We start from the raw sequence: 14,416 nt of genomic DNA on the forward strand, positions 1-14,416 counted from the left end.
TGGGAGCGCTGACGAATGCGGTGACCCTGTTATTGGCTCTCTGCTCTGCTGCCAGTGGGACGGGAGCCTGTGATTGGCTGTCTGCTCTGCTGCCAGAGGGACGTATGGGAAGCTGAATGACGCGCACTGTAGCTACAACATGCTCTGCTCATTATCTCCCCTGATAGTGGATGGCATGCAGGCCTGTTGTGAGAGGCTAATTGTTTCTCTCTCTCTCTCTTTCTCTCTCTAGACTTCCATGTATGTTCTGACCCTGAGTAATGGTATCCGCTCATGGGGCCTGGGGGACCACATTACACGCACGTCATATGCACGCACGCACGCACGCACACACACACACACACACACACACACACACACACACACACACACACACACAGCCACATAAATGAATGTACAGAGTACAGAGTTTGTGTCTCCTGTGGTGTAGGTCTACAGTAGTATAATGGTCAATTAGTCTCACTGTCATCACAGACGCACATCCGCTGTTCATGAACTATAATGCACACACGGGGACCCCCAGGGGTCCCTGGCACGTACGGGGACCCCCAGGGGTCCCTGGCCCGGCTTCCAGGGGGTTTGCCAGGTAAATTAGTTGAAGATGGAGTGCCGCGTGATTTTTTTTTTCCACACGAAAATCAGTATAGCCTATTATTATTATTATTATATAAGGAGGATTTATTTTTCAAAAAAAGTGTACAGTATTTGTTAAAATGTGTTTTTCTATGTGGACACGTCCACCAGTTCATTAAGTATGCCTGGCTTGCCTGGTGGGTGGGGCTGGGTGGTGATCCACCTGAACTGAAGCCGCACACACAGCTGTTGTTGTATGATGGTGCGTGCGTGCGTGCATGCGTTTGACTGTATTTCGTCTCACCACCAGTTTCTTAGTTCAATTCTCATCAGTGTTCATTCTCAACAGTGGCGTGCACAAATAGACACTAGGGGTGCTAGAGCACCCCCTGCCCTTTTTGGCAATGTGCTCTTTAAAAATAATAAAAAAATATTTATTTTTCTTAATTTGTAGTGTGTGGACCATGCGGTGACATTGATCAAATCTTGATAAAAAACGCTTCTACTATATTATTTAGGCCCCCACAATCTATAAAGCTATGTTTCTATGCCAGTCGTTCTTCGATAAAAATAAATAAATAGCAGACCTACAAGCTCGTAGCGCGCCACTCGGTGGCGCGCTATGAGCTTGTAGATCTGCTATTTTTCAATAGCTAAAGCACCAAAATGCGCTGCACAAGGTGCCCTTTTTTCACTTGAGCACCTGCCCCTCTAAATGTCTGCACGCCACTGATTCTCAACATGCTCACTGACATACAGTAACTAGCCACACTCCTTCTAGAGCCTAGAGACTTCTACCAGGTCTTTGGTGCAGTGTTGATTTAGACAGCACATTTTGATTTTAGTTTTAGTAACATTTGAGTCCCCTGGGATGTTGTAGTGTTAGTCTATAGTTCTAGTCAACTATATTATTTATCATACGATTTCAGTCTGAAATCAGAGATGTCCAAATCACGTTTTTTTTGCTCCCGATCCAATTATGATAATCAGATTTTGAGACATACGGATATACCGATCTTTCCCAATCCGATATATTTTTTATGCCATATCACAATAGCAAATATCCTAATGTATGTCACTCTAGTCTAGTCTGTTGTGTTGCCTGTTGACAATACTTTTATTAGAATGACTGTCATTGTGTTTTTTTATACATATAAGTCATTCAGAGAGAGTACTACAGACTCCTATGCCATCATGCATAGCAGGGGTTGCATTTCCTTTGTTTTTATCATAGGTGTCTTTCACGCCTGTTTGATGATCTCTGACTGGGACCAGAAGGAAAACAGCTATAGCATAAACTCAACCGTTTTTACAAAACCTCATTGCTTATACATCTTTCTTTACAATATTGTATTTTGGCTCGCCTTGATGCAGTTGAAAATTATTTTAGCCGATCTGCAAGCTCACAAGGCGTCTCAGGGCAACGCACTGTGGGCTTGTAGATCTGCTTTTTTCAGAATGCAACCAAGTATAAAATTACTTGTGTCTTATACTGGATCTCTTGTCCACTAGCCCCACTAGTTTTTATTTGTTGACAAAATTGTTAATATATTTAGTCTTAGTTTTAGTCACCAGAGCTTAGTTTTTAGTTGCCATTTAGTTTCCGTCAGTGAAAAAAAGTAGTCGCAAATATTTGTCGTCTGGTCTTGGTGCTTTGGTGTTTTGATTTGTGTTTGGTTTCTCTCACCCTTGTCTTGGTCTTTCCTTCATTCCTTCATGGCCTCCAGGGGGCGCTGGTCTCGGCCTGCGCAGACGACACGCTACACCTGTGGAACCTTCGTCAGAGACGGCCGGCCATCCTTCACTCGCTCAAGTTCAACAGAGAGAGGTGAGCACGATCCTGGTCCTGGGTTCGATTCCCGCTCAGGACGCTGTGGGCGCTGGGGATGAACACAAGGCTGCTGTACTTTATACCTCATACTTTAAATGCTTAGTATGAGGTTTAAAGTACAGCAGCCTTGTGTTCATAAAACAGAAAGATTGGGTATTGGGTAAGACTGACGTTATGTATCTTTCAGGACCTTTCACTGCTTCGTCTCAACCATTACTAAATGGCTCTGGTCTCAGCCACCGCGGTGGATATTTTAGACATTCCGTTTTCTTTTTCTTTTTTATGTTGCCACTACTGTTGGAGCAGCCATAAACTACACAGGTTCATCACGATGTTCTGGGCATATTTGTAATGTTAGTGTTAGTAAAAAGGAGGTAAAAGAGTAACGTTTGAGGCAGACTAAACATCAGTCACTCTGCCGTTCACTGTAGTAGAAGAGGTGCGCCTGGTGAGGGTTTAAACCCCGCAGCTATGTCGAGTCCGCCTACAGGAAATACGTAAGCTGCGGCCATGAGACCCGCTACGGAATGGGTCTATAGGTGGGGTTGGCGAAAGTACCTTTCTGTGTGGAGGTTGCATGTTCTCCCCGTGTTCCCTAGAGGGTATTTCTCAAGCTTTTCCTATGAATACCCGAATGGCAGGACGTGCGCTGACTGCTTCTATTGTTTCAGGACTTTATTTATTTTATTTTTTGTTCCAGTAGCGCTCTGCGGTTCTCTCTCAATCGTTTTATTTAAGTGTCTCTGCATTGACTGAGCAAGGTGACTTTCTCCAATGGCCACAAGAGTATTATTAAGACAGGTTTACGAAATTTTATGATTTTAAAGTTTGAATAAGGATATATGACCTCCACCATTATATTCATGAAATAAAAACCTTTTCCTTAAAGGGAAGAAAACTGTCAAAGAAGTGAACTGAATTAGAGGTCTTTCTTGTGACCTTTTTATTCACAGTGTGAAAGATGTTTTTCTTTTTCTTTTGACTGATACAGACTTAGACGTGCTGCTGACCCTCAAATGGACCCAGCGTGGGGTTTCTCTCTCACACAGTCTTGCAAGAACTATAGAACTAAACTAAAGCTGTAGGAAATCTCCAGGTAATTGGCAAGGCCAGCGCCAGATCCCTTGCCCTTTATCCCTCGCCCTTTATCATGTGGATGTGGATGTGGCTTCAGTCCATGTTCCACCCATCACCACCCACCAGGAAAACCGCAGGCATAGGACGGGAACCCCTTTTGGTGTTTTAAGCATTATGTTATACTTTAGCTATTGAAAGATAGCAGATCTACAAGTTCATAGCGCAGCACTCGGTGCCGCACTATGAGCTTGTAGATCTGCTATTTTTGTCCCCGCCGACCCCCTCAGATGGGGGCCAATGAATTACATATCATTTCTGGGGTCCTTGACATGAAATATTGAGCACCACTGATATAGAAACATGAGGTATTTCAGAAAACTGTCAGGATTTAGAAGACTACACACTACACTTTTTGGGAAAAAAATATTCCTCCTTATATAAAATAATAATAATAATAATAACACGTGATGATCATGTTTTACGGAGGGGGAAAATATTATGGCACTCCATCTTCAAAGAAGGCTTGGCTTTAAGGTTGTATGTCTTTAAATGTTTTGATGAATTGAACAATGTGGACCCTGTTGTAAACAAGTGTAATGCTTAATTGGGTCGTCCACTCACAGTTGACAGTCTTTGTATTGAGTTTGTGCTTAAAATGTACTGTAAATTCTACAAACTGTTAATAAATATTTCAATCAATCAATCAAAAAAGATGTTCTGACGCAGTATGACAATATGAACATCTGGATAACATGCAGTGGCAGATGGATTTTTGATGTTCTGAAGCAGTATGACAATATGAACATCTGGATAACATGCAGTGGCAGATGGACTTTTGAATGAACCACACATTTACAGAGCTATGCAAGGTAAATGGATAATTTAATTTAAATAAAGTATCCCCATTATGCAAGTGAAGAGAATACAATTCCATATATATTTCTGATGAAATGAAAGGCCTTCACATTTCAAGAGGTTATTCCGTTCGCCGACCGCGCGAGTGTGTACGTGTGCGTGGGAGGGAATAATCACAGTGTATCTTCAGCAAAAACATTAACTGGAATACACACTGCACTGCTTTGGGGTGAAGGTAGCCCATTTAGACCTGAGGACGATTCTACAAAATGCCTTCTAAATCCTGACAGTTTTCTGAAAAACCCCATGTTTCTATGTCAAGGACCCCCAGAATTATCTGTATTTGGCCGCCGACCCCCATCTGAAAATATGTTGTTCCAGGGAGCACTGCACATTTTCACATTTTTTCAAAAAGAGCAGACCTACAAGCTTGTAGATCTGCTATTTTTCAATAGCGGTTTCTCGGCGGATTCTCGCCCAGAATGGGCTAGAGTTGAAGCCAGTCAAATGTCTGCAGACTCTTCCTGGCCTGTCTCACTTTAGAGGTTTAGCATAAATCCACAGGGGCAATCTTAAGACACCATGAAGGCAAACTGAAAAGGTTAACTTTGTTGTGCTTTCAGTTTGAGTCCCTGGCAAGCACAGGAGAGCTTCTCTGTTGTAGTTTCAAAGGTATCTCCGATCACTTTCAGCTGAGACCAAAAAAGATAATTGAGTTGTGAAACGCGGGACCCAAATGTACAAAAATATATTATGTATTGATAACGTATATGCCTATTTAATCCATTCTGGGCGGGAACCCCTTTTGGTGTTTTAAGCATTAGCTTATGTTATGCTTTAGCTGGTGAAAAATAGCAGATCTATGAACTTGTAGGTCTGCTATTTTTGAAAAATTGTGAAAATGCGACACACATTGTTATATGTTGTTGTAATATATATTCTTTCGGAGTGAACGTTTTTACCTCAAATCTTTGCTTCTGAGGGGTCCCTGGAATAACATATTTTCAGATGGGGGTCCGTGGCCAATTACATATATTTTTTGGAAACATGAGGTATTTCAGAAAACTGTCTTATTTAGAAGACATTTTTTTAATTTAGTCGTCAGGCCTAAATGGGTTAAAAGCAAATTGTAGCCGATCTACACGCACATCACGGTGCAACGCGGTGGGAGCTTGTAGAAATAGTATTTTCACTATTTAACTTAAGCGGTCCTATTTCCATTCATTTAAGAATTAATGTTCAAATTATTTTCACTGTTGAATTTGTATTTGTGATGACAATCCCTTTTAAATACATTGTATATTTATGGGGTTAGGGTTAGGTTACATTTCATGAAACGTAAAATTAATTGGGATAATTACTCACCAATCATTTCAATTAAGAAGATCTCAAGTTGATGCAAACACAATGTTTTATTGAATAAAAGATATAACATTGAATGCATAAGGTCAGCTTTTAGGGAGAACCTCAATTTGAGTTGCGTTTCAGTAGTAAACAAGCTACGATGGAAGTGCTACAGTCGCCACGTTAGCAACCATACTCACCATAGGCTATTATTTACATTATGAAAACCATGCAAGATCTTTCACTTAGTCTTGATCAATGTACTGTAGGTTACACACGTTGGAATTAAACGTGGAACCTGCAGCATTAGGTGAGTAATTCATTGGATATTTGTTCGACGTCTGTGGTTGTGCTAATGATAAACGGACAGCTGCTGCTAGTGGGATCCTCCTGCTGCTCTTAGACTGTTGCTTTTTCCACTTTCTCAGCCCTAGCAGTTGCTTTATCGCATTACTGGTTTGTGTTGTGTGTGTGTGTGTGTGTGTGTGTGTGTGTGTGTGTGTGTGTGTGTGTGTGTGTGTGTGTGTGTGTGTGTGTGTGTGTGTGTGTGTGTGTGTGTGTGTGTGTGTGTGTGTGTGTGTGTGTGTGTGTGTGTTCATTTTCCAATTAGCCCCACTAGCTGGCACTAGCTGGGGTACATATATGGCCCCCACTTTGAAAGTTCCACTTTGTAGATGCAGGAAACTGGAGGAATTTTGTATATTCTAAATTGAGTAAAATACAATCAGCATACTAATTTAATCACATTAAATTAATCCTAATTAATCCCTCCCACCACCACCACCACCAAACATGCACATTTCTTCCCTCATGCTCTATGCAGAACTGTATTAATAATTCCCTTATATTTATGTTCAATACTTTTGGTCAAACCTTATAGTCAAGGACATATGTCATATTGCATAAAATCCTTTCAAATTCCTCTGAAGATTGCGAAGGACATTCTGAAAAGCAGGATATTTAACAAACTGCCCTCAGTGAAATGTGTCACGGTAATTTGATACACGTCCTTGCAGGCAGAGCATTTTGTTTCCCTTCAAATCAATACATAATGCATAATACTTAAATTCAGCTCTCTCAAACATAAAAGCCTGCATACTTCATTGTTGAGAGTGTAAAGGCTAGCTACAGCAGTAATCGCAAAGATGGATGAAGGGACACCTATTATACGACACTATATTTACTGCAAGGACTTCAAGTGAGTTATAAGATACAGTGAGTCTCCTCAAAGACATTTCAAGAGTCACAGGCTTTCAGGAAATGTAACATGAGTACAGCAAAGTCAAAGTAAAGTGAAAATATTGCCGTTATTGTCGCTGGAAGAGCCAGATAACTCATCTCTAAGTCCCCTGTATCTCAATACAGCCAATCCACCATTTAGATCAAGGGGGGAGCCGAACGTGTTCATGGAGGCTAAAGTGGTTTAGAACATTGCTTTGCGATGGAAAAATGTGGTCTAAATATAGTTAAAACTATTGCAAAATTCCCCCCGCGTCCCTGCGTCCCTGTCACCATCACCTATTCACCTTCAATTTAATACGGCTACTGAGAGAATTTCTGAAAACGCAGCCGTTAACACTAGGAAGTCTGAGCAGCCGTTCTGACCGAATTTGAGATTTCAATGTTTATTTTCTCAGCCCATGGAGTCCAGAGAAAGTTCCCCTTTCATGACTTTGTCTAAATATTCGATTGAAATCATCTCTGTTTTTTTCCCCATTTGAAACTTTTTCTAAATATGATTTTAGGCATATATCTCTTACTCAGTCTGACTATATCGGCCCATTCGACCGCTCTCCCCCTTTATCCCCCCACCCCCGCACCACTCGTTCACACCTCTTCAGCTGGAGACGTCATTGTTGCCTACACGCACTCACTTTTATTTTTATTTTCTTCCCTCTCTTATGAATACATTATTATACACCCAATGAAAATGTACACTTCACGGATTATATAGGCCATTTGGAATTAGAACAATCGGTAGAAAATTGGCCGAGAATAGCACAATAGCACATTAATTATTGCCTAAATGTAGGCTACGGACTTTTCTGAAAATGGTTAATCTGCAAGCTGCCCGACATTTCAACTTGATATGTTTCGTAGAGAGGGCATAGGCCTACACAAGCCAGAATTCCGTAGTTTACATGGTATTTTGAATTTTTTAAAATGAGCAAAAAATAAGCGAGTTATGTAAAGAGGGGTGGAGGGGAAAAGGCGATTATTTGGCACAATCAATCAAATATATATTAATTACATCGCGTAGCCTATAATGTTTCCCCCTCTATATAAAAATGACAATATATAACTCTAATGTCGTATTTCGTCGGGAGTCGTGTTAATATTTATTTACTCGTCATTGTCATGTTCACTCCAAATAAGCAAGTATTATGTAATAAATAAATTAATTTCGTGGCTTTTTGTTCTCTTTTCTCCAGGCGCATACCCGCATCGAGATGAGCTCTGCGACAGCCGTGCTGTGCTGTTTTCAATTAAATTACTTGCAGTATAATATTAATAAATACTACATCCTATATACATTGCTTGTCTGTCTAATCATTCAAATGTTTTTCTATATGCATATTGCATAGTTTATGTAAGCCTGAATTAAAGTCTGATTACTGAGGCTTTTTCCCCCGTCTCTCTCACAAACAACGAAGCCTATAAATATTGTCACCTTTATGCAAGTTCGTTTGATATTGTTTAATTCGATAACGATAGCGAATATGCAGCTATCCGTATAGGTGCCCTTTGTGTCAGTGTGCGCCTGCCCAACCCCTGGCCTCTGTAGAACCTGAATCCCCCCCCCCACCTCATTTCCCCTCACTGTATTTTACATTCCTGCTGTTGTCACCACGCGGTAAATAATGAATACTTTGTGTTAATTCAACCATGTTTATTTTTTCTTATTGTTCACAATATCAGAAAGCATGAAAGAAAGTAAATATAAAGCGAAATAAAATCAGGGAAAACACAAATCCAGTTTCTGTTGCTATACTTAGAGACACTTGACACATGTCATTGTAATTGTTCCCGTACATGTGCCACATGCCCGTTTGCCACATTTGTGGCAGCTGGATAGCGTCTTGTTTCCACATCTGTCAAGCTGACACTGCCGTCGCTTCTTGGGCGTGTCTGGTGTCTGTGGACCATCCTGTCTCCTCTTGGCAGTTTGCTGGTTCTGTGGTGTGGTAGGCAGCGGCTGCAGTGCGCTGCGCTGCTGGCGCCGAGGGGTGCGTGGTGGCATGACTGAGTCCTTTTCACCCATGTGTTCCTCGCGGAGCTGTAGTGCCAAGTCCTGTAGGAACTCTCTCCTGGTGAGCTGCGGTTTGTTCAAGCACTGTTTGTACAACACATAGGCATTGATGGCAGCCAGGTCCAGAATGTTGTAAAAGACAGCCATTGGCCAACGCCTGGTGCCAAGTCTGACGCTGTAGTTTCGTGCCATCTGATCCAAAATGTCCACTCCCCATTTCGTGTCATTATAGTCCGTTACAGACTCTGGTTTCGCTTTGGGGTCTTTACCAATCACGATCGAACGGTGCATGGTGCTTAGAATGCAAACGTTTTTGTTTGCTTTGCTTTGGTAAATCGTCAGTGTGGCACCATCACTTGTCATCAGTTGTGTGTGGAACAGCTGTTCTTTTCCACGTGCGGATGGAGGCAACTCTCGCCTCTGTCTGTTCACAGTTCCAAGTATCGTTGTGTTGTTTGCTAGGAGAGACTGCCCCAACTTCATCGAAGTGAAAAAGTTATCCATTGTGATGTTTCGGCCTCTGTCGAGGAATGGTGCTACCAGCCTCTGGACCACGTCTTGAGAGAGCGGCACGCCATCACTATATATACAAATGACAGGGAGAAGGTGTAATGGTTATTACAACGCAAAAATATATACATAATAGGCTTTGATGTAAAGACATTTTAAATGATTATTGATTATTAGAAAAGGAAAATAAATCACCTGCTGCGGTACTGGCCCTTTCCAAGGTATGGAAATCCATTCAGGAAGTATTTGCTGTCCAGGTCGGCAGCAATCCAGAACTTAATTCCAAACTTGTCTGGTTTATTGGCCATGTATTGCGTAAATCCACATCTTGCCTTGGATGGGAAGAGTTGCTCATCGACCGTGATGTTTCCTCCAGGCACATAGCAAGATATGCAGTTATCTGTGAACTGATTCCAAATGTCCGTTATTGCAGCAAACTTGTCTGTTTCTTTGCGTGCTTCTCTGGTGTCCTTGTCGTCAAATCGCAGGTATCGCATTATGGATTTGAAACGGTCACGAGACATTGTTTCGCTCACCGTCTCATTCCCCCATGCCCCTTTCGCCCACAGTTGATTCAATGGATAACCAGATGTCGACATCGCACGAATGAAAAACACGCTGATGAATGCTTTCAGTTCAGTAACAGACAGATCCCATTCTTGATTCTGTCCATCACTGCGGGCAAACTTCACTGTGCAGTCTTTGACGTTTTCCAACATGTCGGGGTCAAACATACACAAAAAACTGCTCAACTCGTCGTGGATTCTGACCTTGGCAAAGGCAGTAGGACCTGGCCTGGCTGTGAAGATATTACGCTTTGGCAGTCTGCCGCGGCCAGCACCGGGTTGCATCGAAGACCATATTGTTCCATCTTTACTTGTCTCAGTAGTAGTCTCGGGCTGGGATGTTTGAGGTAAATCCTCTGTGTCATCTGCCTCGCTAGATTCGCTATCTGATGAATCTGAAGCTGGCGTTTTCCAACATGTCGGGGTCAAACATACACAAAAAAGGAAAAGGGAAGGGAAAAGATACATATACAGTGAGGGGAAATGGGGTGGGGGGGGGGCCTACATTTAGGCCTACATGGGACAAGCTATATATATATATATATATATATATATATATTTCCCTATTTGTCTATTGGTATGTCTCTAAATGTTTTGATGAATTGAACAATGTGGACCCTGTTGTAAACAAGTGTAATGCTTCATTGGGTTAATATAGTATGTTTTTGAACGAATATTTGGGCCTAAGCAGTTTTTTGTGTGTGTGTGTGACCAGTGTTGCTCGTCGACTCGGGAAATGGGGTGGGGGGGGGGGATTCAGGTTTTACAGAGGCCACTTCGAATTGCAGCCATCCGTATAGGTGCCACACATCAGGGGTTGGGGGGGTTGGGCAGGCGCACACTGACACAAAGGGCACCTACGGATGGCTGCAATTCCGAGTCGACTAACACTGGTCACACACACACACAAAAAACTGCTTAGGCCCAAATATTCGTTCAAAAACATACTATATTAACCCAATGAAGCATTACACTTGTTTACAACAGGGTCCACATTGTTCAATTCATCAAAACATTTAGAGACATACCAATAGACAAACGTTAAAAAAAATACAGTGAGGGGAAATGGGGTTTCTGGCCAGTGTTGCCACATCTGCTGTTTATAAGCGATTTTGGGATTGTTGTGACTGTTGTCACAATGTGTCACATTGTGAGTGGGCTATATACAGAATTCCAATGCATTGACAGAGAGGGCGTGGTGACAACAGCAATTACCGCGCAATCACCACGCCCTCTCTGTCAATGCATTGGAATTCTGTAGTAATATAGCCCACTCAAACTTTGTCTAATATTGTTTTAGAGCAGTGGTTCTCAAACATTTCAATCTACAAAGATAATCCCAAAATCGCTTATAAACAGCAGATGTGGCAACACTGGCCAGAAACACACACACACACAAAACTGTAGGCCCAAATATTCGTTCAAAAACATACTATATTAACCCAATTAAGCATTACACTTGTTTACAACAGGGTCCACATTGTTCAATTCATCACAACATTTAGAGACATACAAATAGACACTTCTATGTGGCTAAAGAACAGAACATGAGTTAAAATTCCAGGGTTAAACATTGCAGAGTTGATTTCAACTCCCAAAGTGTCATTTTAACACCTTCAGATTTAAATTGGGTTCAGTGTTGGAGTCATTTGAAAGAGTTGATCACGCCAGTGTTACCAAACTCAGCCTAGAGTTAATTCCACCCCAAAAGTGTAGTTTTAACACTATCCCTTTTTGCTTCCTATATGATGAATTCCTGTTCTGTTCTTTAGCAACATAGAAGTGTCTATTTGTATATATATATATATATATATATACTGTAGGTGCAGGTGCACACACACACACACACACACACACACAAAACTGCTTAGGCCCAAATATTCGTCCCATGTAGGCCTAAATGTTTTTATGATCGAATGTGACCAAATAGTGCCCTTTGAGAGTGAAGGTTTTATTTTTCGTTTTAGGCTTACGTTATAAGTTATATACTATGCATAGTCAATACTAATAGACTGCATTTAATGTTAAGTTATGTTCTGTAAAATATAGGCAAATATTGAGAAGTTGAGAAGTATGCATCCTGCATGCTGTTGTCACCACGCCCTCTATCAATGCATTGGAATTCTGTCGTCATATAGCCCAATCAAAATCAATTGACATTTAAATTAGCCTATACAACTTCGATGCAAAAAATGTGTATAAAGGCACATGCAATGTGTGGACAGGTCATTTCACGATCATGATTCGAAGAAATAAGCCGAGGGAAAGACGCTACACAGCAGAGGAGGCAGCCAGCATTCTGCTCGGGCAGACGGCTTTTGGCGACATAGACAGCGAAGATGACAATGTCGGAGGAGAGGAACAGGCTGAAGAGTACTACCCGCCAGCTTCAGATTCATCAGATAGCGAATCTAGCGAGGCAGATGACACAGAGGATTTACCTCAAACATCCCAGCCCGAGACTACTACTGAGACAAGTAAAGATGGAACAATATGGTCTTCGATGCAACCCGGTGCTGGCCGCGGCAGACTGCCAAAGCGTAATATCTTCACAGCCAGGCCAGGTCCTACTGCCTTTGCCAAGGTCAGAATCCACGACGAGTTGAGCAGTTTTTTGTGTATGTTTGACCCCGACATGTTGGAAAACGTCAAAGACTGCACAGTGAAGTTTGCCCGCAGTGATGGACAGAATCAAGAATGGGATCTGTCTGTTACTGAACTGAAAGCATTCATCAGCGTGTTTTTCATTCGTGCGATGTCGACATCTGGTTATCCATTGAATCAACTGTGGGCGAAAGGGGCATGGGGGAATGAGACGGTGAGCGAAACAATGTCTCGTGACCGTTTCAAATCCATAATGCGATACCTGCGATTTGACGACAAGGACACCAGAGAAGCACGCAAAGAAACAGACAAGTTTGCTGCAATAACGGACATTTGGAATCAGTTCACAGATAACTGCATATCTTGCTATGTGCCTGGAGGAAACATCACGGTCGATGAGCAACTCTTCCCATCCAAGGCAAGATGTGGATTTACGCAATACATGGCCAATAAACCAGACAAGTTTGGAATTAAGTTCTGGATTGCTGCCGACCTGGACAGCAAATACTTCCTGAATGGATTTCCATACCTTGGAAAGGGCCAGTACCGCAGCAGGTGATTTATTTTCCTTTTCTAATAATCAATAATCATTTAAAATGTCTTTACATCAAAGCCTATTATGTATATATTTTTGCGTTGTAATAACCATTACACCTTCTCCCTGTCATTTGTATATATAGTGATGGCGTGCCGCTCTCTCAAGACGTGGTCCAGAGGCTGGTAGCACCATTCCTCGACAGAGGCCGAAACATCACAATGGATAACTTTTTCACTTCGATGAAGTTGGGGCAGTCTCTCCTAGCAAACAACACAACGATACTTGGAACTGTGAACAGACAGAGGCGAGAGTTGCCTCCATCCGCACGTGGAAAAGAACAGCTGTTCCACACACAACTGATGACAAGTGATGGTGCCACACTGACGATTTACCAAAGCAAAGCAAACAAAAACGTTTGCATTCTAAGCACCATGCACCGTTCGATCGTGATTGGTAAAGACCCCAAAGCGAAACCAGAGTCTGTAACGGACTATAATGACACGAAATGGGGAGTGGACATTTTGGATCAGATGGCACGAAACTACAGCGTCAGACTTGGCACCAGGCGTTGGCCAATGGCTGTCTTTTACAACATTCTGGACCTGGCTGCCATCAATGCCTATGTGTTGTACAAACAGTGCTTGAACAAACCGCAGCTCACCAGGAGAGAGTTCCTACAGGACTTGGCACTACAGCTCCGCGAGGAACACATGGGTGAAAAGGACTCAGTCATGCCACCACGCACCCCTCGGCGCCAGCAGCGCAGCGCACTGCAGCCGCTGCCTACCACACCACAGAACCAGCAAACTGCCAAGAGGAGACAGGATGGTCCACAGACACCAGACACGCCCAAGAAGCGACGGCAGTGTCAGCTTGACAGATGTGGAAACAAGACGCTATCCAGCTGCCACAAATGTGGCAAACGGGCATGTGGCACATGTACGGGAACAATTACAATGACATGTGTCAAGTGTCTCTAAGTATAGCAACAGAAACTGGATTTGTGTTTTCCCTGATTTTATTTCGCTTTATATTTACTTTCTTTCATGCTTTCTGATATTGTGAACAATAAGAAAAAATAAACATGGTTGAATTAACACAAAGTATTCATTATTTACCGCGTGGTGACAACAGCAGGAATGTAAAATACAGTGAGGGGAAATGAGGTGGGGGGGGGGATTCAGGTTCTACAGAGGCCAGGGGTTGGGCAGGCGCACACTGACACAAAGGGCACCTATACGGATAGCTGCATATTCGCTATCGTTATC

The 14,416-nt window shown here is 42.3% G+C and overlaps 1 protein-coding gene across 1 annotated transcript in view; it reads left to right on the plus strand.

Moving 5' to 3' along the window:
- stxbp5l (syntaxin binding protein 5L) overlaps window positions 1-14,416 on the plus strand; it is a gene marked incomplete at its 5' end in the record, with an annotated part of 281,832 nt that overhangs the window by 179,295 nt on the left and 88,121 nt on the right. The window contains one exon of the mRNA XM_083777165.1: window positions 2,301-2,401. Within this exon, the coding sequence (XP_083633291.1) occupies window positions 2,301-2,401 (101 nt within the window). The remainder of the gene's footprint in view (window positions 1-2,300; window positions 2,402-14,416) is intronic.

Source organism: Protomyctophum parallelum (genome assembly GCF_964188405.1).
Source record: "Protomyctophum parallelum genome assembly, chromosome: 11".
NCBI classification, from domain to species: Eukaryota; Metazoa; Chordata; class Actinopteri; order Myctophiformes; family Myctophidae; genus Protomyctophum; species Protomyctophum parallelum.